This window comes from Mustela nivalis (assembly GCF_964662115.1).
Source record: "Mustela nivalis genome assembly, chromosome: 17".
NCBI lineage: Eukaryota > Metazoa > Chordata > Mammalia > Carnivora > Mustelidae > Mustela > Mustela nivalis.
Window position 1 is genome coordinate 14,206,185 of NC_139036.1, and position 25,043 is coordinate 14,231,227.

At 53.3% G+C, this 25,043-nt stretch overlaps 1 protein-coding gene across 8 annotated transcripts in view; it reads right to left on the reverse strand.

Moving 5' to 3' along the window:
- The window catches only part of PEMT (phosphatidylethanolamine N-methyltransferase), an 84,981-nt gene that overhangs the window by 14,602 nt on the left and 45,336 nt on the right, over positions 1 to 25,043 (reverse strand). For all 8 annotated transcript variants that reach the window (XM_082707675.1, XM_082707671.1, XM_082707678.1 and 5 more), the window contains one exon: positions 3,296 to 3,411. In XM_082707675.1, coding sequence (XP_082563801.1) covers positions 3,296 to 3,411 — 116 coding nt within the window. The remainder of the gene's footprint in view (positions 1 to 3,295; positions 3,412 to 25,043) is intronic.

The window sequence follows — 25,043 nt, forward strand, 5'->3', positions numbered from 1 at the left end:
CTAAGATCTCTCTCTCAGCAACTTTCAAGTATACAAGACGGTATTAACTATAGTTTGAACACTGTGCATTCGACTTAGTCATTTTCTCACTAGAAGTTCATGCCCTCTGGCCAACATCTCCCTGTTCCCCGCCTCCCACCCCCCAGGCCCTGGCAACCACAAACTGACTCTCTGTTCTGTATGTTGGGGTTTTTTCAGACCCCACATGTAAGCAGAATCACACAGGACGAGTCCTTGTGTCTGGTTTACTTGGCTGGGTATTATGAAACGCTCTGACCTGTGCTCCAACAGGAGGAGCCCTGACGACCTTCTGCTGAGGAAGTCAGCCAGATGCAGAAGAACAAATACCGTGTGATTCCACTAATATGAGGTTCTAGCGTAGCTCATGGGACATAAAAAGGCAGGTGGCTAGCAGGGGGGGCCTTGGGAGCACAGTCTTCCAATGCTAGACGAGTTCAACACCAGCTGGGAGGCAGAACAGAGAGGGTAAGGCATTCATTCATTCATTCATTCATTCATTCATTCCAGAGGGGGAGAGTGTCTGCAGGCCCTGTGGGCAAAGGTTCCTGAGGGAAGAAAGCAAAGGGAAATCTGCTGAGCGGGGAAGGAGCTAACAGGGCTAGGCTACAGGCCAGGGTGGGGGCTGGGGAAGAAGGAAGGAGGTCGGCGGGGTCTGAGAGTCATTGAGGGAGGGACCCCATGGGCAGGGGGGAAGGCTAGCACACAGCACAGGGCAGGTCCCCAGCAGCCAAGACAGGATGTGGGCCTCTCGCCCAGAGCAGACACGAAGGGGCTGGCAGCCACCCACGAAGCTTCTCTGCTGGGAGGGCACCTTCCTCCACGACCCTGTCCCTCCCAGTCCCCTCCCTTGGCTGCTGCGGGGACCCGAGTGATGGTTTCCCTAAGCTGCATGGTGAGGGAAGTTAGCTAGGAGAGCAGAGTAGCCCCTGTGAATCGAAAACCCGATCCATGATGTCATTGCCCTGGCTCTGGGAACCTCGGGGCGCCTTCTTTCCCACTGCATCCCAGCTGTGGCCTGACCCCACAGGCCACCCCCACCCAGCCCGTGCCCCGCCAGGCCAGGGACACCGCAGGATCATTGGGGGTGCACGGGTACGTGCAAGTGGCAGCGCCCCCCCCGCCATCCACTTCACAGGAGCCCTTTGGTCAGGGCCGAGAGTGGCAGGGTCCAGAAACACAAGGTTATGAGCGTGGTGACACACACATGAGTCTGCATGGTGACAAGATCGGGACCGGACCCAGGCCTGCTGCTCCGAGACAGCCATCACCCGGTTCTGCTAAGCAAGCCCCACCGTGGGCCCTGCTCACAGGATGGAAGCAGCCTCCCAGAAGACACCAAGAACAGGTAACCGACGTTCCAGGGAGGGAGGGCGGTGACAAGGGCCCCCCTGTGCCAGCCATGCTAGGAGAGACTCCTCCTGCCAGGTAGCTGAGGACCTTGAGGCTGGGAGGCCACGACGGGCCACGGCAGGCCACGGTGGGCAGCACAGGCACAGGCCTGGGTGGGCCAGCTCCCCTCTCCTCCAGCGTCCTGGGCAGCCACAGCCCGTGGGAGAGTGCAGCAAGAGAGAATGCCAGGTCTCCCAGAGTCCTGGCACCGTGAGCACAGTTCAAAGGAGGCCCAGGGGACAAAGGGACAGGGCCAAGAAGTGAGCCTCTTGTTTCCACATCTAGAGCACTCCTCCACTTTCAGATTGGCGCTGGCCATCTGAGCTACCCTGTGACCTCTCTCCCCAGGGTCAGGGGTCAGCCAGGCTCCCGGTGCAGGCTCGATCCTCTGCACTGAGCCCGAGTGCTCACTGATCGCCTCTGAGCAAGGCGCATTTGGCCTTGGCCATCGACTGGCCCCCAGGACAGACACAGGCCTGACACTCCTGGGGCTCACTGTCATGTGGTCTTACATTGTACCAATGAACGGCCTCGGGGCTCTGCAGGAGCTGGGCTGGAGCGGGCGGGGGGGGGGGTCACCTGGGGCTCTGGCATGTGCTGCGGACACCGAGGACTAACGCACAAAAAGAGGCCAGACCCAACCAGAGGTGAGGCAAGAGAATGGGGTGCAGTCCCTGCCAGGGGCCTGGGAAGAGGTGACCCAGAGCCCACTGACATGGCTGGGGCTGTCACTGTAACGTGACAATGAGCAGGGAGCCCAAAAGGCCAAGAAGCAACTATCCATGGGGAAGGCTGGCCTTGGCGGGGCCCCTCCTGGCCACACTCCCTCTCCCTATGCCAAGAAGGCCAAGCCCACCATGGCAGAAAGGCAGCAGCGGTGGGTAGCAAAGATGTCCCAGACACAGAGAGGGAAGGCCGGGGCCCTGGCTCTCTGGGGGTGGGAGTGGGGAAGGGCCCAGTCAACATGCACTCCCTCGTCCTTGGCATCTACTGAGGCCACACCCTGCATACCCCACCCCCTCTCAGCCCAGGGCCCACAGGGGAACCTGGGGACCAGCTGACTCTCAGCTCCCCAGGGCTACTGCCAGGTGGGGGCTGGTGCCCCCAGAGCTCATCTGTCACGACAAGTCAGGGATGGGGGTTCTCCTATGTTTTGTCTCCATTTCTCAAAGCACCGCATGGGCCAACGTTCAGTCCAGGAGCTAGCGTGCTGCCCACCACGGTTCTCACAGAACCGAGGAGGGAGAACGCAAGGCTCAGGGACAGCCAGGCCAGGCTGGGCCACCTCTGACAGAGCTCTCACCGCCCTCCTGCAGCCCGCAGGGTGCTGTGTCTCCCATCTGAGCACGAGTGCTCGCCACCAGCCTGGGGACGGCGCTTCATCATCTAGAAGGAGCTCGCCTGCTCTGTCCTCTTCCTTGGGTGGCAGGAAGGTAATACATCAAGTCCACCGATGAGAAGAACAGCTCGCTGGCACAGCCAGAGCCTGGATGAGGCCCCGTCCCCGAGTGTCACCTGTCTCTGTCCCGGCCCTTCCCGGAGGGGACTCCCGCAGCAGCTCTCTCTACACACTGGGGACTGGGGATATGAGCCTGGGGACCACCTGGTCTTGTCCACCCCACTCGTCCACGCCCGGATCCCGGGCACATGCCACTGTCCCCTTCCCGGGGCCACGAGGACTTCTCTGCCCACAGGCGTCTGATGGCCCAGCGAGGGAAGAGTGACTTGCCCTGGCCGGCGGGCTTGGAGAGAATTCCCCGGGTGCAGACCCAGTGCTCCCCGCATCCGTGGACAGCCTCATACCGCCAGCAGTGGCCGCCCATTCGCGTGCCGCGGATGCCGACGATGACACAGACGCTGGCCAGGAGGCCCCGGGGGAGCTTACCAGTGTGAGCGCAGGACATTCAGGAGCAGAATGGCAGCGCCCAGAGAGTAGCAGGCCAGGTAGGGGGATCGGAAGGCCCTGCTCAGCTGGCGGGTTTTCTGTTCCCATCTCGCAACCTAAACAGCGCAGAAGAGAGGAGGCAACATAAGAGGTTTGCTGCAGAGAATCCGGGACCCACGTGGACACAGGGGCAGGTCCCCATGTCAAGCAGGCAGAGTTACAGGAAGCAGGTGCCTGTGGAACTTGGGCCAGCCCTGCAGGGGTTTCCTCTAGCCCTGCCAGGTGGACCGCGCTGTCCTTTTGGAAACACACAACACACACGGAGCAGCGGAAGGAGAGCCGAACCCAGAAGAGACCCCCAGGTCAGAGCAGGGCTCGGACCAGCCTCTGGGCCTTGGTGCAAAGCCAGCATCCCGCCCGACACTGTTCCCAAAGGCCACGCCAGGCCAAGAGGGTACAGACAGGAGCTGCCAAGGGGAGAGCACAGCCCCGGGGCCAACATCCCACCTGCTGGATGCTCTCACCCCCCGAGGGGAGAGGGAGGCCAAGAGGGGCAACCCACACCATCACCCCTGCTACTCCAACGCCCAGCCAGGCACAGATTTCCAAATTTTTAATTTAAGCCACAGAATCCTTGTTTCAGTTTTTTGCACTCATCATATCTAGACTCGCAACCTTCAACAGCTCACACAGAGCACGGTGAACAGCCAGCTCTGCTTGTCTCCACCAGCCCAGCCTCCTCACGTGCACAAGCCGACATGCTGGGCTTCCCCTGCACCTGTGGGTGGAGAGTGGGGAGGGGCGCTCTCTGCCCACAGGTGGAGGTCAGGGGCTGGGAGGGGGCTGGGAGGGGGAGCTTCCCCTGCACCGGTGGAGGCCGGGGGCGGGGCGCACAGAGGCAAATCCACAGTCAGGGATGCTGGGGAGTCGAGGTGGTCGCTCTGTGGTTATGTGAGCAGGTCACCCACCTGGGCCCTGAACTTGAACATATGTGTACGTGTGGCCTACACGGAGGGTCTCGAGGGCCCCCGCTGGCCCGCTATGGTCCCAGGAGGACTGCAGGAGGATGAGGTCCGGGGGGCTCCTGGGCCAGTATCTCCCCTACGGCCTCAGCCGCTCTTCTGCCGCCCAATGCCGCTTCCCGCCCCGCACCAGCCCTTCCCGGTACTGGGTTCCAGAGAGTGGTTGGCGGTTCCAGGCACACCTATGATTTGGCCCAGGGCCACCGACTCTGACTCTGTCCCTGGAGGAGGTGGCTCCCGGGACCTGTCCTCAGAGCCTGAGTGGTGGGGGGCGGGGGTGGGGGATGGCTGGAGTTTATGGGAAGTTTACTCCTCGGCCTTCCCTGCAATTGCTGATCGGCTGTTGATGCCCCGCCCCATTCTCCCGGAAGGTAAACAAACCCTTTGTCTGGCTCCAGGCAGGCAGCTGCTGCTGACCCCAAGGGAAGCTCAGGCTTCACTCGGGAATCGGGAATCGGGAATCGAAAGCGAGGGCTGAGCATTCCAGAGGCTCGGCAGGCTGCACCCAGGGCCCGCAGGTGGCCTGGTAGGAGGAAGGCAGGGCCGGGCACAGGGTGCACTACTTGTGGGCAACTCGAGGTTTTCAAAAAACATTTCAGGATAAAATTCAAAGTGTTTTTTCGCTGTGCAGCCATCACCAGGGTCTAATTCCAGACCCCACACCGGAACCTCGTACCTGTTCGCTGTCACTCTGCCTCCCCCTCTCCAGCCCCCAGCAACCTCTCGTCTATGCTCTGTGTCTGTGGGTTTTCCTCTTCCAAAAGGGGGATAAACAGAACCTTGGGGCCTTCTGCAGCTGGCTTTCACTCAGCATAACGTTCCTGAGGTTAATGCACGTTGTCGCATGCGACTTTATGACCGAACGACATCCCGTCGTGTGTGGAGACCACATTCTGTTTACCCGTGTGGCAGGAGATGGACATTCGGGTCATTTCTGTCCTTTGGCTACTAGGGACCAGGCTGCTGTGAACGCCCGCATCTAAGTTTGTGTGGACACAGGTTTCTTCACAGTGGCTGCACCATTCTTCCATGCCAGCTGGGAGTGTAAGTGTTCCGATTTCTCCCCATGCTCGCCAACACTTGGTATTTCCCATTTACAAACAACAACAAAAGCTGTAGCCACTCTAGTGGGTGAGAAGTGGCAAGCCGCCTCATTTGGGATTCCCACACACTAATGGACGACAGGAAACATCTTTTCGTGCACCTACTGTCCATTTGTATGTTTCCTTTGGAGAAGAGTCTGTTGGAGTCCTTAGCCATTCTTTCCATTGAGCTGATAATCTTTGTTAATGAGCTGTAAGTGTTCCTTATATATTCTGGGTAGTAGATCTTTATAAGATATCTGATTTGCAAATATCTTCTCCCATTCTGTCCATAGTCTTCACTCTCTTTCTAATCTCCTTTCATGCACAAAGGCTTTTTATGTAGCTGAATCACATTGTTTGCTTGTAGTTTTCAACCCAACTCAACCCAGGCTGAGTGAGGGGCTCAGGAAGTTGGTAAACCAACAGGCCTGCCCTCAGGGAGCTCGTGGAGTAGATTTGCCATCTGTGTGCCTGGTCCTAAATCTGGAGGGTGTCTGGGGTGGTCAGACGTTAAGACAGATTGTGTGGCCTGCATAGGGTTCCTCCCGAAGGTCCCCGGGAAGACACCCTCTGAAGCAGCCAACCAAGGGGTACAGACAAAGGGGTGAAGAGAAGTCCTTTCAGAGAGACTGGTGAGGTCACACAGCCAGAAAGAAGAGCAGCAGAATGACCTTTGGGCTCCTGATCCAGTGCTCCCTCTACCCACGGAAGGCCCCTCTTTCCAATGAGCTACTTATTTTTCGAACAAGCTCTCTTTCGCACACCTTGTTCCTTGTGACTGATTTTAAGATACAGCTAGAAAGACTATTGATTTTCCCCCCTCCCAGCTGACGGTTTAATGCTTTCAAAAGGACACTGAAATCAGTTACAAACGATGTAAGGCGTCACCGACTTCCACCGGAGGGGCTTGGGACTGTCCCCGCAGGCCCGGTCTGGAAAGCGTAGAGGGGGAACCACTGGGCCCACTAGATGCTGGCCCCCGACCTGCCGGTGTACCCTCCACGCTCTAGGCCAGTTTCTTTCTCTCTCTGTCTCTCTCTCTCCCTGGAGCTGTCTGTCCAGCTGTGAAAGGACACGGGCATGGGAGGAGGTAACCCTGACACTCCTGAGGCTGGCGCTGGCTCTCAGAAACCCGTCCCCCCCCACCGTCCGGAACGCAGAGACAAAACATGTCCCGTTGTGCAAAGGGACAATTGTCATCAACGATATGCTGAGCAGAAGGAGCCAGATGTAAGAGTGCCTTCTGCCTCTTTCCATTGACGTGGAGTTCTAGCCAGGGCAGAAAGCCCACTGGAAGGCAGAACCTGCTGGAGCGCAGAGTGGGCGGGGCCGGGGCAGGGAGGGGAGCCGCGTGGGAGGGTACCGGGGAGGATGCTGTGGGGAAGGAAATGTTCTGTTCCTCCGTGGGAGCAGGTGTCACACAGGCAGACACCTTGGTCAGGACTCAAACTGTGCCCCTGAAATGTGTGCCTTGTAGCGTATGTGTACTACACCTCAGTGAAGCTGATTTTTAAGTCCAATCCTTGTTGCACCTGAGCTCTAGGGACGAGAACAGCTCCCAATGTCACGTACCCTGGTAGACTCTTCTGCATGCGACACCCCAGATTCCTGAGTCCATCCTCCAAAGAAGGGGCTTTCACCTGCTTCCAGGGGGCTGACTGATGTGTCCAAGGACACACACCAGACCTCAGCCCAGAGGCCACACTCCTCCACTTCCGTAGCCACAGCACACTCCTGGGGGCCCAGGAAAGGGACCCATGCCCCAGGCCTTTGGGCACAACTCTGCCACCCGTGACATCCCAGCTGGGCCCCCACGTCCCTGGGCCTTCATCTGGGCAATGGGGCAGGAGCAGGCGTGATAAATGTACTTTCTGAGTAATCTAATAACAGAAGGTGGCAGAACCCGAGACGGGCCGTGTGGGAAAGAGGAAACAAGGAATCCTATGAATAACAACTATCTATCTGACTTTCGGTCAGCCGGTATTAGATTGGGCTGTTATTTCAAGGCGATCAATAAATCAGCAGCCAGTGGCCTCGCTGAGTCCAAGGTTAATTTTCCTCCCTGCCTGGCAGCCACACCTTCCCTTCCTCAGGCGCCCAGCTGCACACTTCACCCAATTAAGGGGCCGGAAGCGGGCGGTGCGGCTCCCACGCAGGGGGCTGGATGCCCAGGGCCAGGCTGTGGGATGACGCAGGTCACTGTCCTGCGGGCTGCACAGGCACAGGCGCGGGAGGCGGAATGACCCAATGCTCCACTGTCACGGCTCCTGGCTTTCCTTGTCTTGTAGATTCCCAGAATCCCCAAGATGCCCATGGGCATTCCCAACCCCTCCCCCCACGGCCCACCTCATGCCCTACTTCCCTCTCCCCAAGTCCAAGGCCCACCAAGTAAACCTGAATTTCACATCAACAACAAATCCATTTCAGTAGAAATTGTCCCAAATGTTGCATTTGTTGTTTACCTAAAACCCACAATGAACCAGGGCTCCCTGTCTGTGTTTGCTACATGTGGCAACCCTGCCTCTCCTGCACCCGACACCTGCCTCAGCTCTGTAACGGGGAGACCTCTTCTTCCCTAATGTGGATTAATTTTCTTTTCTTTCTTTCTTTGTTGGCAAATCTCTCCCACAGGCTCTGTGCGGGAATAGAAGAGACAGGCTGTAGGCTAGTGGAGCGGCAGGGACGACAACGTGTCGGCCCTACAGCCTTGTCTGGGGGCATGAGAATGTCTCTTCCTTGGGTCCCTAGCGCTTGGAGCAGGCTCTGGTTCTTCCTTCCTTCTGGATTGCACTGGATCATGTTGCTGGGGCTGGGGCTGACCATGTCTGCCCCAGAGGTAAGCACCCACAGCTCCCGATAGGTATACACTTCTTTCTGGCACCTTCCAGAGCTCTGTTCCTGGTATGCCCTGGGACTGCATCCTTCCGCTCAGACAGAGGTCATCACCGGGAGCCCCAGCAGTGCCTCGATCAAACTCACGGCAACTGAAAAGCGTTTGAGCCAACAATCCAACATTGAAAGTCTTTACATTAAAACCCTGGCATCCAGTATGAGGGGGAAAGTCTGCACAACGAGGCCACAGAGGGCCTGCCGCCCTGCCCCCAGCGACAGAGGCCACCTCCTGGCAGACGGGGCAGCGGTGGGAGTCGCCATCGCAGCAGGCTGTATGCGTGTGAGCCGCGGGCTCTTGACAGCCAGCAGGGTGTGAGTGAGCAGAGTTAAACAAGGGGCACGCCTGCCCACGCAGCCTCCAGCAGGCACAACGCAGTGACTTCAGATTCCAGGCCGCCAGTGTGTGAGCCCCACACACTGTGGGTCCCTGAGCTTGGCAGCCCCACTAGTTGCAAGAGAAGCCTCTTCGGCCTCCACAAGTAAGGGGAAATGAGCCTTCAGCAAGTCCCCAAAGCAGGGAGTCACAGCATCCCACAGCAGCAGGGCCCTGCCACTCAGACCCACGGCCTGCTGTGTTTAAGGTCCAGGCACCAGAGGCGCCGAGTGTGTAACTAGGAACGTCGGTGACTCTGGATCGGGAATGCCTGTGTGGAAACCACCAAGGTCATTGCCAGGCTCAGCAGGCCTGAGTTGAATCCTGACCCCCAGTCTTTGCAGACTATGTGCCCTTGAGCCATTTCCTCTGACTGAAATACAAGTAACACCTAGCACAGAGAGCTGTGAGATTATATGAGACCTACGTGATGCGCTCAGCCCAGGGCCGGAGAAGAATAAGGGTGTCCTTGGGAGACCCTGACTCAGGGATGCCGGCAAGCTGGGCGCACCTGTTAGAACCAGGGAGAGTCGGGAGCTCTGACATCCCAGAACCAGGGACAGCCAAGCATCCTGTGGCTGTCTGAACAGCTCACTGGGGACACAGTGAGCGTAGGTGACAACAACTGAGAAGACGGGAGGGATGTGGCTGTGGCCACGAGAGATGAAGAGTGCTATCCGGAACGCCTTCTCAGATAGGCCGGGGAAAGTCTTCAGCTCTGGAAGGCTATGAGAAAACCCTTCCACTCCATCTACCCACCGATCCACACATCCAACCACCTACACACCCATCCAACCACCCATCCACCCATCATCCATCCACCCATCCACCAATTCACCCAACCACCTACCTATTCATCCAACATTTCCTGGGGGATCTACTATAGACCAGATAACTGCTTTAGACGGTAGAATGTTTTGGAAAGAAAATGGGGAGAAAACCATACAAAATCATTCATAACAACAGTGCTTGTTTTCATGTAAAATGTGTAAATTAATAACAATAATTAAGGCCAAGGATGCCTCAGTCACTAAAAGCACCAGCTCCTCCCTTGGGGCATCCACAAGACAAAAGCAAGGGCCATGGTTGGAGACTATCTAGAGTCCAGGCAGGGGCCTCCAGAGCCATCTCCCCAACTTGATGAAGACCTTTTCAGGACATATACTCCTCTTTGCCTCTCACATTTCCCACATGTCCTCAGAAAGAAGGTCACCGAGGGTGGATTTTTGAAATACCCCATCTGCAATGAGACAGAGGCTTTGTCACACTCACTAAATGACTGTCGGCCATCTACCCTGGTGGCCAGCAGGACGGTAGGCTGGTGAACAGCTTTAGGTTCTGGGTTCAAGGTCGAGTTAGATGCAGATGGAGAAAGTTTGCTGTGGACCAGCATCCCTGGGAGAGGACACGAAGACCCTGTATCACAGCGGGCACCAGGCCCACTCACGGGGCAGTCCCTCTCGCCCCGGCAAGCCATCAGCGTTCACCGAGGCTCCTCCTCTCACTCTTGGCAGGCTTCACCGGCGAAACCCATCAGACCCTGACTGCAGCCATCAGCATCTCTGAGACCTAGAGTCAGGCCCCCAGCATCTAGTCTAGGCCCGCCCACCGGGGGACCTGGGGCACACTGCAGGGCTCAGGGAACATCCTACAGCTGAAGCAAATGGTGCAGCAAATGCCGTTGTAACTTTTGCTGAGGAGCCAGAGTTTCTAAGAGCTTTTCCAAGGGGTTCACAGCCCCAGTGTGAGAACCACCAGTACAGCCCCTCTTCTCCTTCCATTTAGATTACATCGTCCACTTCCCCGCCCAGACCCATGCAGGGGCTTCTGCTACCTTTCTGCCTTCTTGCTCTTACCTCAAGCTCCCCTTGCCTGCAACTGGGCCCCACCAGCATCCCCCTCCTCAATTCTACCCACTACTCACTGCGCCCCATGTCCTAGATCATCCCAGCAACAACCAGAACCTTCTCACTCCTCTGAGCTCCAGTCACGCACTCACTGATGGATTCTGGACCTGGCTTCACCCTTCACGTGGCATCCCACCTCTACCTGTACTTAGCATTGTACCTAGTGCAGAAAGAGGATCTTGGAGGACACTGGGCCTCCAAGAACACAGGAAAGCACAGAGGCCTCCAACTCAACACAACCATCAGGAGCTTCTCTGACCTTCTCTCCTCTGCTCCTGCCACCCTCAGGAGACTCAGTGGGCAACCCCCCCAGGTGATTCCATTCCAAGGGCTTGGAGGGACTAGGAGGAGGAGGGAGCCACTGACCATGGGTTGGGGAGCTCATAAAGAGGGGAGGGGTCCGAAGGCCCCTGAGGAAGGCAAGGTGTATGTCTCCGTCAGCTAGACAGCCAGCTAGCTCCGTCCCTCCCCCAGGGAGCCCTGGGCCACCAAGGCAGCGGTGCAGGCTGGCTCACACCTGCCCTTCCCAGACACCCAGCCCCGCCCTGTCCTTTGGGTGCACACCGCAAATGGTGCTTGGAAGCCTTCTGTGATCTGCCCAGAGGGCTCTCTCAGTTTTCGGCACCCTGAGCCCGGGCCAGCCACCCTTTCATGATATACAACCAGGTGCACCGGGCCATGCCCGATGGCTTCCATAGTTCCATGCCCCTTCAGTGTGGCACACAACCTCATTCTATCATGACCTGCTCACCGTACACTCCTACTGGCCTATCCAGCGAATAAATCAATTTCAAAGCATCTAAGACATCCCCCTTGCAGTGAATTAACCCGTGGACTTGACTGCCTGGGAGGGGCTCCCCAAGTCATACTTTGGAAGTTGGGCCAGAAAAACTTTTGTTAACCTGACAGAAGCCACCCACCTCCAGGCAATCTGCAAGATTCCAGCCCAGCAGCATGAGCTCACGTCACACCCGAGGGGGCCACGATGCACAGAGAGTCTCCTGCCTGCGCTTGATATTCCTGCTTCTTTGGCTGCCTGGAGCCCAACAACCTCCCCCTCTCATTTGCGATGGCCATAGCGCAGGAAGAGGGGACGGGCAGCCCGCCCCACTCTTGCTGTTTCCAGATACAGGGCAGAGAAAGAGTCACAAGGAACGAGTCCCAGCAGACATCAGGCGCAGAGGCTCTGGGTTCACATTGTGGCTTCAGCACCGCCAATGATATTCTTTAACCCCAAGACCCCCAACGCAGTCCCCATCAGCAGGGCACAGGGGGAAACACCATGGTAGAGCCTCACCCTGCAGAATGGCCCAGAGGGAAAGGAAGGAACATCTCTACCTGCTGCTATGGTGTGAGCTCCAGTATATTCCATTAGGTGGACAAAAGGCAGGTGCAGGAGAACATGCACCCTACTTCTGTGTAAAAAATGGGGGTACAAACATTTGCTTATGTTTTCAAAAACAAAAGAAATAACAGAAGGAGAGAGCAAAAACTAACAGAAACTAGTATCTATAGGTGAGGGGTGGAGCAGCAGGAGGGAAGAAATGCTAGATATTTAAGAATGTCTTCTGTTTGATAATTTGACCATGAGACCATTTAATGTTTTACAAAAGCATTTAAAAAATCACTAAAAATCCAAAAATCAAATAAAGGAACTTAACTATATATGAAATTGTTTTCAAGTAATTTTAAACACAGTATTTTCACCAATCCTTCCTCACACATAATATAGCCTAAGGACAAAAAACGAAACAAACAAACAAACAAAAAGCAAACCTAGAAAGAATTTCTAAACTGCATCCAGTAAGGATATCATTAGTAATAATGCAGTATTGTTATTCTGACTCTGTATAAACTACATTGATGTATTTAGGAGCCACACTTCCCATATAAGAGAAGAGATACAAAAATAAATTCTTTAAAGTTAAGCAAAAACCGGAGTGCTCAGTGGGTTAAGCATCCGACTCTTGATTTTGGCTCAGGTCATGATCTCAAGGTTATGAAATCAAGCCGCCTGCTTAAGATTTTCTCTCTCCCTCTCCCCCTGCCGCACCCATCCTTCCCTCTTAAAAAAAAAAATAATAATAATAATAATTAATAAATAAATAAACAAAGTGAAGCAAAAACTTTCAGAATGAAAATATCAGTATGATATGATTATGATTTCTTTCTTTCTAATAAATTCATCTTTCCTAGCCCTATCCACAAAAGAGGCCTCTCAGTTTGCAATGAGCACCTCTAGCATTCAGATTGTGGTCTCTAAGTGCCACTTTCAACTAAAAGTCTCCAAGAGCTCCTTAGTTCAAAGTCCAACTCCAGGTCTAGAATATGAAACATACATGACGTTGAATCTGGGAACAGAAGCTGTAAAAGATACATATGCAAATGTCAGAGCACTGATAAAATCTTCAAGTGTCCCCAGCTGGCTAAAAAGGGGTGTTGAGCAACAAAAACAATGACAGCAAATTGAAATAGGTCAAATATATGCACATACACACAAATACATACATATGCACACACAAATCACCAATCTCTTTGGAGGTTGCTAGGATACTGACACAGTATTCTGAAAATTGGTTTTTAAATGAAGAAAAATTAAGCAGTCATCCCGCCATTACTAACTGAACTATATCTCAGAGTAACCACATCACTAATGAGGAAAAGTTTCTATTTACAGAAGACTCACAGCTAATAAATGCAAGAAGAGGGAAAGAATGAACATTACCATTCTACAACTCCTAAATGAGATAAGGATCTAGGCTACACGCATCAGTGACCAAAATGAGCAGGGAACATGCGGGGAACTTGCCAATGGAGGGCCAGGTTGACCTCCAGAATTCATGAGCCAATTTCTGTCACTCAAAGTGGGGCTTCCTGACATGATGCAACAGGAAGTATGAGATTTGATAGCAGGGAACTGCCACTCAGGGCAAATATTCAAATACTGGCAATTTCATGTGTTACAACTGAACATGCACCAGATTCTATGAATATTCTCTATATCTATCAGTTTACAGGAAATATAGCAGATCAGAGGAATATGTGAAAAAGTGTCACAAAGACATAATCACCCAAACCCAGAAAATTCCACTGAACAAATGACTCTGTTTCTTAAATAAATAAATGACATGGAAAGAAGGCATGGGACATTACTCTGAATAAAAGGGACTTAAGAATGCAACCAAATGCAACGTCTCTCTTATTTGGATCCCAAGTCAAACACATCAATTGTAAATAGATACTTTTGACACCATGAGGGGCAAATGAATATGGACTGAGTGTTAAACATGGGCTGTCCTTTCCACTTCCAGCCAACATGGATAGAGTTTAGCCTCTAACCTCAAACAACCAAAGACAGACAAGTATACAATAGTTTTCCAGATACCTGACATAAAGGAAGGGAAGGACATGGATTTAAACTTAACCACATCAATAATCACACTAAATGTTAATGGCCTAAACATCACAATTAAAAGACAGATTGTAGGATTGGGTTTACAAAAAAAAAAAAAAAAGCAAGATCTAATGTATGCTGGCTACAAAGAAATATACTTTACTTATAAAGATACAGATAGGTTAAAAGTAAAAGGACAGTACAAGAGACAACAGGCTAACAGGAGTCAAAACAAAGCTGGAGTGTTGTATTAGTTTCAAGTGTACAATACGGAGGTTCAGCAATTCTGTACATCACTCAGTGCCCATCACAATGTGTTAATTATGCTGCAATTTTAAGAAATAAGTAAATAATTTTTTAAAGGAAACTGGCATGTTATATTAATATCAAACTAAGTAAGTTTCAGAGGACGTAACAATCCTAAACATCCATGCCCCCAGAATCAGAGCTCACATGAACTAAAAAGTGCAAGAAGAAAAAGATAAACCTTCGATTACACTCAGGTATTTCAATACCTCTCTCTTAATGCTGATAGAACAAGTAAAGATAGAGATTTGAATATTATCAACCAAGTCAGCCTATTTTATAAAATACTTCACCCAACTGCAGCAGAGAACAAAAACTGGGCACATAAAACAGACCACATTCTGGAAAATAAAACAAGTCATAAAAAGTTCAAGAGAATTCAAATTACACAAAGTATGTTCTATGACCACAATAGAATTAATTATAAAGTAATGACAGAAAGAGCTCCGAAAAAACCACATAGGAAAAGTAAAAATCAAAAGGGAAATTAGAAAAATTTTTAATTGAATGAAAATGAAAACCCAACATACCAAAACATGTGGGACACCGCTAAAGCCACACGTGGGGCAAATTTATAGCACTGAACACTTCTATTAGAAAAGAGTGGAGGGCCGCCTGGGTGGCTCAGTCAATTAAGCACCTGACTCTTGATTTCTGCTCAGGTTATGATCTCAGTGTTGTGAGATCGCGCTCCATGTCAGGCTCCCTGCTCAGAGTGGCGTCGGCTTGAGATTCTTTCCCTCTCCCTCTGCTCCTCCCCCTCCCTCTCTTTCTCTTGAAAATAAATAAATAAATCTTTTCAAAAAATATAAAGGTCTGAAAATCACTGGTCTCAACAACTTTAAGAAACTAGATACAGGAGGGGAAAATGGAGCCCATGCCAGTAGAAGTTTGCAGTGGAAATCAATGAACTTGAAAGTAGAAAACACTAGAGACAAGTCAGTGAAACCAAGCACTGGTTCCCTGAACAGAAGAGTAAAATGTCACTCCAGACTCAGCAGAAAAGTAAAGACACAGATTCTCAATATCAACAGTGACAGAAATGCTATCACTGCAGAGGATGCAGAAGATGGTAAAAGGGAAACAAGGGAACATGTGAACAGCTTTACACCAGTAGGTCTGACAGCTCTGAAGAAAATGTATATATCCTTCAAAGACACAAATCACCGATGCTCATTCAAAGGAAAAAGTATATAACCTGACTAGCCCCATATCCATCTAAGTATCTTAAATTATAGCTGGAAACTTCCACACAAAGAAAACTCCAGGCCAGGATGGCTTCCCTGGAGACCTCTACCAGACATGTAAGTAAGAAATTATACCAATTATATACAGACTCTTCCCCAAAATTGAAAAGGAGAGAACCCTACTCAATGCCTTCGATGCAGCCAGCCTTACCTGATACCAACATCAAAGACATCGCGAGAAAACTAGGGACAAGTATCCCTTCTGAAGGGAGATGCAAAAATTCTAGACGAAATGTTAGTAAATCAGCAAATGGGGTCTTGTGATAGATTGAAGGAATGTAAACCATGACCAAGTGGAGTTTAATCCCAGGAATGAAAAGTTGATTTAACAGTTGACACTCAATCAATGGGGGTCGCCTGGGTGGTGCAGTGGGTTAAAGCAGCTGCCTTTGATTAAGGTCATGATCCTGGGGTCCTGGGATCAAGCCCCACATTGGGTTCCTTGCTCAGCAGGGAGCCTGCTTCTCCCTCTCCCTCTAACTCTAACTCTCTCCCCTTCTTGTGTGCTCTCTCTCTCTTTCAAATAAATAAATTTTTTAAAATCATTAAAAGAAAAAAAAACCATCAATGGAATTCACCATATAAACAAAATATGTAAGAAAAACATGATGACCACCTTAACAGATACAAAAAAGCATTTGACAAAATCCAACATACATTCCTGACAAAAACTCAGCACACCAGGGAGGCCAGAACTTCCTCGTCCTGACAAAAAGCATCGATGAAAAGCCACAGCTAGCATCACCCCGAAAGCCTTCCCCTCCGATCAGGCACAAGACAGCGGTCTGCTTTAAAAGCTGGGCTGACGGTTCTAGCCTATTCAATAAGATCAGGAAAGGACACTTCAAAATCAGAAAGGAAAGAGTAAAACATCCTTCCCAGTGGACCCACGATCACCCATGTGGAAACGTGAGGGGATCTACAAATCGCTGTAAGGCCGGCAGACTGAATGTAGGAAGGCGTTGCTGTGAGAATTTAGGGCATAAAGAAATGAAGAGAGATACTGGGGCCACAGGTTCAAAGGCTCCATCTTATTACAAAGTCAAATCTCTCGACTGGTCTACAGAGTCATGCTACTCACCCCCCAGGTTCAAAATAGCAACCACCCTCTTGTTGCAAACTGACAGCCTGATTCTAAATCCTATAGAAATGCAAGGGCCTAGAATAGCCAAGACAACTCTAAAAAAGGATAAAGTTGGACCACTAACACGATCAGATTTCCAGTTGTATTCTCAGGCAACAGTAACCAAGACAGCCCGGTGCGAAGGGTAAGGACAGACAAATAGATCCCTGGAACAGAACGAGAGTCCAAAAATAAACCCACGCACAGAAGACCAATTGATTTGTGACCAAGTGCAAAGGCAGGTTGGTGGAAAAAGGAAAAGTTTTCCAAGTGGCACTGGAGATCACATTGACAGTGAACTTCAACCCCTAACTCAGACCATATACAAAAATGACCTCAAAAGGGATTATAAATCTAAACATAAAACCCAGAGCTATAATGCATTTACAGGGAAACATACTAGATAATCTTTATGATCTTGAGTTATGCAATCATTTTTTAGATACAACATGAAAAGTATCATTCATAAAAGAAAAAAAGTTGCTGCAGGGAACCCCAAGGGTGAGGCTCCTGGGGTGAGGGCACCCCACCCTTCCCTGGAGCTCTGTGGGACCTTGGTACGGGTCTGGCCCGGTGAGTGGCTGTGGTTCCTGGAAGCCTCTCTCCCCACGTGACCGTGGCCTGTAGGATACAGTCTCCCCTCCGTGCGGCGAGCGCTCACAAAGATGGCAGATGCTTGCTTCCTATCTCCTGCCCCTGTCTTCACAGCAGTCCTATGAGGGGTGTACAGATGGATGCCTATTCCTGGGCTGAGGTGGGGGGCAGTGGTGATGGGGCGGGGTCAGGGGGGGATGGCTCGGAGCCACCTTCCCTTCCTGAGGGCCTGTGACACCTGGGGGCCTGTAACACCCGGGGCTTGGCAGCTCAGCCCTGGTACCGGCCACACATGGCAGGATCAGCTCCTCCTCAGAGCTGCTCTCATTCGCTGGGTTGACGGTCTCTCCGAGCCTGACGGGGAAGCATAAGGCCTGCACCCCCAAACCCATGGACAATCCACCCTTCACAGCGCTAAAACTAAGCCCTTACAGGCCAGGGAGCGGGTCCTCTGACTCCTCAGGGAGACCCGCCTCTAAGGCCCTCCGTAGCTGGGGATGCCCACAGAGAGACCTTGGGGCAGCTCGGGGCTGGACAGTGACAGTCCCTCTGGTTACATTTCTTGGATCTGCCCAAGTTCCAAACCAAGGCCTCAAAGCGCCTGTTTACAATGATGGCCACATCCTGAACGTTGGGCCAATGCTGTCCCTGAAAGAAGGAAAGAGCGACAACAAACCACTTCATTCTGTAATGGGCAGAGGATTGACTCCAAGAGATGCTTCTCCAAGGAATGGCCCCAAAGCACATGGAAGGATGCTCAACATCCCTCATCATTAGGAAATCCAAACACCAAACAAATCCCCGCTCACCCACTAGGACGGCGGCCACCAAGAGTCCGAAAACAACGAGCATCGGCGAGGATGTGGATGGACCCTTACGTACCTTCAGCTGGAGTGTAAACTGGCACAGTTGCCGTGGAAAACACCCCCGTGTCTCCTTTACAAATTAAAAACAGAATTCCCGTATGATCCAGCAACTCCAGTTCTAGGGATACACCCAACAGAATTCTTTTTTTTTTTTTAAGATTTTATTTATTTATTTGACAGAGAGAGATCACAAGTAGGCAGAGAGGCAGGCAGAGAGAGAGAGGAGGAAGCAGGCTCCCCATGGTGTGGACAGCCTGATGCAGGGCTGGATCCCAGGACCCTGAGATCATGACCTGAGCCAAAGGCAGAAGCTTTAACCTACTGAGCCACCCAGGCGCCTCTCACCCAAAGGAATTCTAAAGCAGGATCTCGAAGAGCCATCTGGTTACCCACGTTTGCAATAACCTTGTTCCCGACAGCTAACACAGTGAAGCAACTGAATGTCCGGTGACCGATGCGCAGGTGAGCAGAGTGTGGTATGTCCATTCACGGGACCAGGCCTCATCCTCACAGAAGGAAATGCTGACCCACGCCACCACGTGGCTGAACATGCTCGAGGACCTTCCGCTACATGACTAAGCCAAACACATAAGGACAAATACCACATGATCTCACTTATCTCAAATTCCTGGAGTCTCAAATGCAGAGACAGGGAGCAGAAGGGTGGCTGCCAAGGGCCGGGAGCAGGGGAATGGGGAAGTAGTGCTGAATGCGGACAGAGTTTCAGTGTTACAGGGTCCAGAGCTCTGGGGATGGACAGTGACGTTCGCAGCACAAACAACATGAATGTATTTAATACCGCGAACTGTACGCTTAGAAGTGTCTAAAATGGTAAACTTTGCGTTATGTGCATCTGAATGCTAGAAAAAAGAGAGGAAAGGGCACCTGGGTGACTCAGTTGGTTAAGCGTCTGACTCTTGATTTCGACTCAGGTCATGATCTCAGGGTCATGAGATCGAGCCCCAGATCAGGCTCTACTCTGGGCAAGGAGCCTGCCTGAGATTCTCTCTCCCTCTCCCTTTGCCCCACCCCCAAAAAAGGGTGAAAAAAAGATAGGTAGAAAAAATATTTTTAAGAAAAGGGAAGAACAGAGGGAATCCCTGGGGCCCAGCTCTGCAGGGAGCCCCGTGGCTGGGCAGTTCCCATGACCAGGCCCCCATCCTGTTCCTGGTCCCCAGATCCCATGACCAGGCCCCCATCCTGTTCCTGGTCCCCAGATCCTCTGCTTCCCCCTCACCCTGCTGCTGACACCCCCAAGAGGGCAGACCCCATCCCAGCAGGACCCCAGACCCCATGCCCACAGGGTGACCATAGCCAGACGCAGAAGTCACCTGGCCAGAGAGGGACACAGCCCACCCGACACAACTGTTCTCACCCACCCCCAACCCCACATGGGAGCCACAAGCCACCCCAGGTGCCAGCAGCCGCAGAGCCCTCTCCCTGCACCGGCCCCCAACATGATCATGGTTTGTATAGCTCCTCACCCTCTGCCTCGTGGCCATCTCTCCTGTCCCTGATACTCGTTTGGGGGGAAAGGGAGAAGTGGGAGGGAGGCAAGAAAAGCCTGGACCACGGTTGGCTCCAGGACCCAGAGGCTCTGCCCCTGCAGGAGTGGGACCTCATCCTGGTGTCCAACCTGCAGCTGGAGGGGGTCCAAACAGAGAGCCAGCGGCCGCACAGATGTCCCATACCTTCTGGAGGGGACAGCTTGGCTGTAGGGACCCAGAGGGTAAGCCCATCCTGTCTCATCTGCTCTCCCTGTCCCCAGTGGAGGATGCTGTCCTCGCCTGGACAGGAAGCAGGGAGGATGCCCAGTCCCCCACGAGACAGTCCCCGGAACTCCTGTCACTCGCTCGATACACCATGTGGCTCCTCCTAAGAAGAGGGTCGCCACGTCGCCTAGAGAGCTCCCTGCCCCAGGCCAGGGAAAGGCGGTACAACGTATCTCAATAATACAGTCCTCGCTTAAGCAGACCAAATATCTATTTTTAAACTGCACTTAATACATACACTTAAAGGGGCAGGGAGAGGTAACTGCCGTGAGAGTCATGTAAATATGTGGGCTTTCTGCCCACGCTCGTTTACACAGAGCTTTACAGGATCTTTTTAAAACTTTCAATAAAACAAGGCCCACCTGTAAGAAGCCACTGGAAAAACAGCCCAGGAGTGAGTGACTCTTCAGCTACTAACCAAATATAGCGCAAAGTCTAGCCTGCCTTCTTCGGTCAATATTTACATGGACTTCAGCCTGACTCAGAAAGGAAATTCGAAAGTATTTGGTTCGTGGCCAGAGTGGTTGTCTGGATACACAGGGTTTCAATAAGCAGCTGGGGCCTTTCCCAGACCTCTTGGGGTTGGGGGAGGGGGAGGCCAGGTACGAGACACAATGTCATCGTCACTGTCCCCATCGCTGTAATATTAGCAGCTACGGTCAGCCAGCTTGATTCTTTTTGTCCTGCAACACTTACTTTAGAAGAGAGGTGTTTCTGAGATCCAACCTATAGAGGGAAACATAAAATTCACATCTGATAGAAATGTACCCTTTCAAAGGCAGAGTTCTGAGTTCAGACCAACATACGCAGTCAGGCAGCCACAGCCAAATGAGGACAGAGGACACTTCAGTCACCCTGGAAAGTTCCTGGTGGCCTTCGCAGCCAGGCTCCTCCCTGACCCCCACCCCAGCAACCCTTGACCTGTTTTCTGCCCCCTGTCCTACACGTGGCATCCTGTGGTCCAAGGCACCCACTGCCTTCAGAGAGAGCCTTTGCAACCAGCCCCGGGGATGGAGGAGAGTCCATGCACATCAGTGGGGGGCTCCTCTCCGGGGCTGCCACAGAGGGAGTCCATGGTACAGGGGTATGGACCACAGTTGGTTTATCTTCCCCCCACCCCCAGCGGAGGCCACTTGGAAGTCACAGGACTCTGCTACTGTAAATTAAGTGGCTACCGACAGGTGTTCCCACGGCTTGGCGGGCACGTGACTGTGGTCATTGCTCCTGTGGTCTGCTGGCCTGCAGGGTAAGTTTAGTGGTCAGAGCCCGTGGAACTGAGACCCCCGGGGCACCCAGCCTGTGGACACTGCAGCATGAGCCCCCAGGAGGGCGGGCAGGAGAAACAGACCGGGCACGGGATGACAGGAACACAGACACACAGACACACAGACACTGAGGAGAGCGCTTCCCAAACTCCACAGCCCAAGGCTGAGGAGCAGGTACGAGAACAAGCCTGTAAACGTGGGGGGCAATAGCCAGGATGCAGAACGGGGCTTAAGAGAGCGAGGAGCCAAGGCCTGGGGGGCTGAGGGGACGGAGACCCCCCTCGTGGAAACGAGTCTGAGCTGACTTGAGAGCAACCAGCAGGGCCATGGCAGCAGCAGGGTGTGGGCAGGCCTGCGTCCCCAGGGGCCTGGTCCCCGGCTCCAGTGAGCAGGGCACAGGTAGACTCTGGCAGGAAGCCACTCACTGGTCTGGAAAAGTCAGCCCGAACTTAAAAAGCAGCACCCAGAACACGTTTGTCAAGGGCTCTAGATGTAACTACAGACACGTCCATTTTCCAGGGGAGGACTCTGGTTCCCAGAGGGGCAGTGACCTGCCCAAAAGCACAAAAGTGACAGGGCGAGAAGGGTACCCACGGCCACCGGTTTGGTCTGCAACCCCAGAAGGACATCTTCGGAGCCTGGTGCCCAGAGAGGAATGGGCCGCCAGCCCCAGCTCTAAGACCACCCAAACAGGTGCTGGCCACGTGGGCCCAGCACCCAGGAAGCCCCCGTCCCACGCTGCCTTCAAGGAGGAGTTCAGGGCCAGAGAAGCCGTTAGTGAATATTGGAATGAGAGCGTCTGGGCCAGAAGGGGGCTGCTAATTTTGTTATTCTTTAAAGCCAGCGCTGAGCTTAGCGAAGTGATTTGCCTCACTGGGCTCCCCTGAAGTTAATCCAGAATAGGGGCCCGGTCTCCGTGGACTGGCGTGACACAGCTCAAAGAGCCTGCTCAGGTGACCCTGGAGGAGAGCACTCGCCTCACCCAGGTCCCAGATCACCTCTCTGGGCCTCACCCCTGCACACCTCCGGTGACCTACCTTGGCTAATGCTGGCCGCCTCTCAGGGTGCCCAGAGCTGGAAAGAGCCTATCTTGAGGCAATCGTCTGGAGAATGGGCTGAACTCCAGTAAGGACACAAACAGGTCAAGGGGACTGGAGCTTTGTGTTCTGGTGAGATTGTCTTTGATGGAAGGAAGGCAAGGGCACCTTCTGGACCTTTCGCCAAGACACACGCCAGTCCTGGCATTCGTGGGCACCCCTTGGGCTTCTGAGGCTGGTCCACGGCTGTCTGTCTGACCCTCAGCAGGCCCATGAGCGGGGACCATGAGTGGGAACCAAGACCGAGTGGAGGCCCGGCCCGTGGGCAGCCATCTGGGGACCGGGACAGGGCCCGAGGCCACCGGCACCACACTCTAGGGGGACGGGGCGGGGGGGTGCTGTCTCCCTTCCTTGGAGACGCAGCCCTGTCTGGAGCATCCTGAAGCCAGACGGGTTTGGACACGCACTTCTGCTCCTCTCCGGCTGCCTTCCCTCCGAGGATGGCCTCGCCACCTCCAATCCAGTCCCTTAAACCCAGACCAGCAGCACCCATAACACTCGGGGGCCTGTTAGAAATGCAGACTCTCAGGGCGCCTGGGTGGCTCGGTCGGTTAAGTGTCTGCCTTCGACTCAGGTCATGAACCCCGGGTCCTGGGACTGAGCCCCGCATCGTGCTCCCCGCTCAGCGAGGAGTCTGCTTCTCCCTCTGCCTCTCACCCTGTTTGTGCTCACTCTCTCTCGCTCACTTTCTCTCAACTCAATAAATAAAATCGTATCCCCAGGCACTGCCAAGAAGGGCTTCGCTGTTCTACAACATTCTGAGGACCCTCACACAGCCACTTGGTTACTGACTCAATCCTAAAACCGTTTCATTGCCAGAAAACTCTCCCATAAGCTCTCCCCGGGCAGCTCCTGTTTTCCTACAAGTGTCATTAATTCCACGAGTCATAACCCCTCCTCGACTTCCTTGGAATCCCACGTCACTGGGTGAGCGTTACTTCCCTCGTCTGAACTCGGCACGGTGGCCCTCCACCAGGCCCCTGGCACCGGGAAGCCCTCCCTCGACAAGCGGTTGTCCTCTGAAACAGTCACTGAGGACAGTGCCCGCCACCCCCCAGCCAAGCCCCAGAGCTCGGAGCACAGCTACAGCAGCTCTGAACCTCCAGGGCAGCTCGCCAGGCAGAGAGCAAAGTCAAGCTCATGCCTTCTTTTGACCTCAGAGCCTGACCACGCACACGTTTCTCTCTAGGTGAGCCCAGGGACTATCGGGTCCTTGTAACAACAACAGTGAGGCTTTGCCACCACAGCGCTGGGGAGAGCTCAGAAGTCCAGCTCCGCACTTGAAGGACCTCGGCAACTCAGCCTTGCTAGGAGAAAAAGTCTTCACGCGTCTTTTGGGAACTGGCTGGAGGCTGGCGAGGCTGGCGAGGCTGAGGAGTGGACTGGGTAGGGTTCAGGAGAAGCAGAAGACCTACTGTGTGCAGCACCTGGCCCATGGATCGTCTCAGAGAGCCCTTACCACCATTCATGAGAAAACCACTTCACCTGACCCATACAGAACAGAGTGGTTTAGTGACCCCCTCAAAGCCACACAGCAGACAAGTAGGAAAGCTCAGCCTTGAACCCGGAACCTGTGTTTCTCATCACTAAGCTCCCAGGCCTGCTCTCCTTCTGGCTTTCTCCCCGTGATTTGCTGGGACATAATCACGACCTCAGTCTGGTCACGTGTAAAGGGCAGGGGGTTAGCCTCTAACACCCCACCTGCTGCGACACCCGCAGGTCCGTGAACGCCGGCAGCGTGGGGTTGCTTCCTCCCCTCTGGCTAGCGGGCATGGGCACCAGGCCAGGAACTCCCTCCCCGCCCAAAGCTGGGGCACCAACAGGCCAGCTCGCTGCAGCCGCCAAGGAGCTAGGGGACACCTCCTGTGCCGTTCCTTCCCAAGCCAGCCCACCTTGGCTCTGGGCCCTCAGGAACCTCTCAGGGTGTTTCCCACTCCAAAGAGCCACTCGGTGTCCTCCGCTCGCACAGTGGGGCTATGTGGCCTGCACATGTGCCCGTCCCATATCTCCAGAAAGCCTGATCTCTCCTGGGCACGTTGGGTGAGTTGGACAGGACCTCAGCCATGCATTCAGGCCGTGAGGCTATGGCTCAGTCCATGTTTTGAGAGACCTCACCCACCCATGCAAGTGACCCGCAAAAGGTCAGATCCAACCAGGCCACTTGGAAAGCCCTGCACAGTCCTGGTGTCCCTGTTCACCCCGAGAGGCCATGCACCTGCATGTGTCCCTAGCACATGCATTCCACCTGGATTCTAGGACTTTCTCCTAACATTCTGGCCACCCAGAAGTGCTGTCCCTGCCCTTGGCCTGCTAACATCATAGCTGTGCTGTCTGCCAAGCTGAAGACTCTCCTCTTGTGACCTCGTCCCTGGTGGGTCCGGTCCCCAGGAGCCATTCCCACCAGCCTGGGGAGTAGCCCCGTTTGTCCTGCGTCGTGGGTCTTGGTCTCAGCTCGTCCACCAGACTGTCAGCAGCAATACCCAGGGGCTAGGCACATCCAGTGACTCATTCATTCACTCCATTCCAGAGCAAACCCCACTCCTGCTCTCTTCCCAACTTTTGCGCAAAATGTTCTCTCTTGTGATAATGAAGTTGTGCTAAGGTAGGAAATGTCCTTAATCTCACAGACGCTACACCAGAGGCTTGAGGGGGCATGTGTCACAGCATCCAGGCCTCCAGCAAAGACGGCAAGATGTTCTAGAATGTAGGTGACAGTGTTGGAAGGTTCATCCTCTTTGCTGCTGTATGCATTTTAAATTTTGCCAGTTAAAAAAAAAAAAAAAAAAAAGGCCCTCTCTGTCTGAG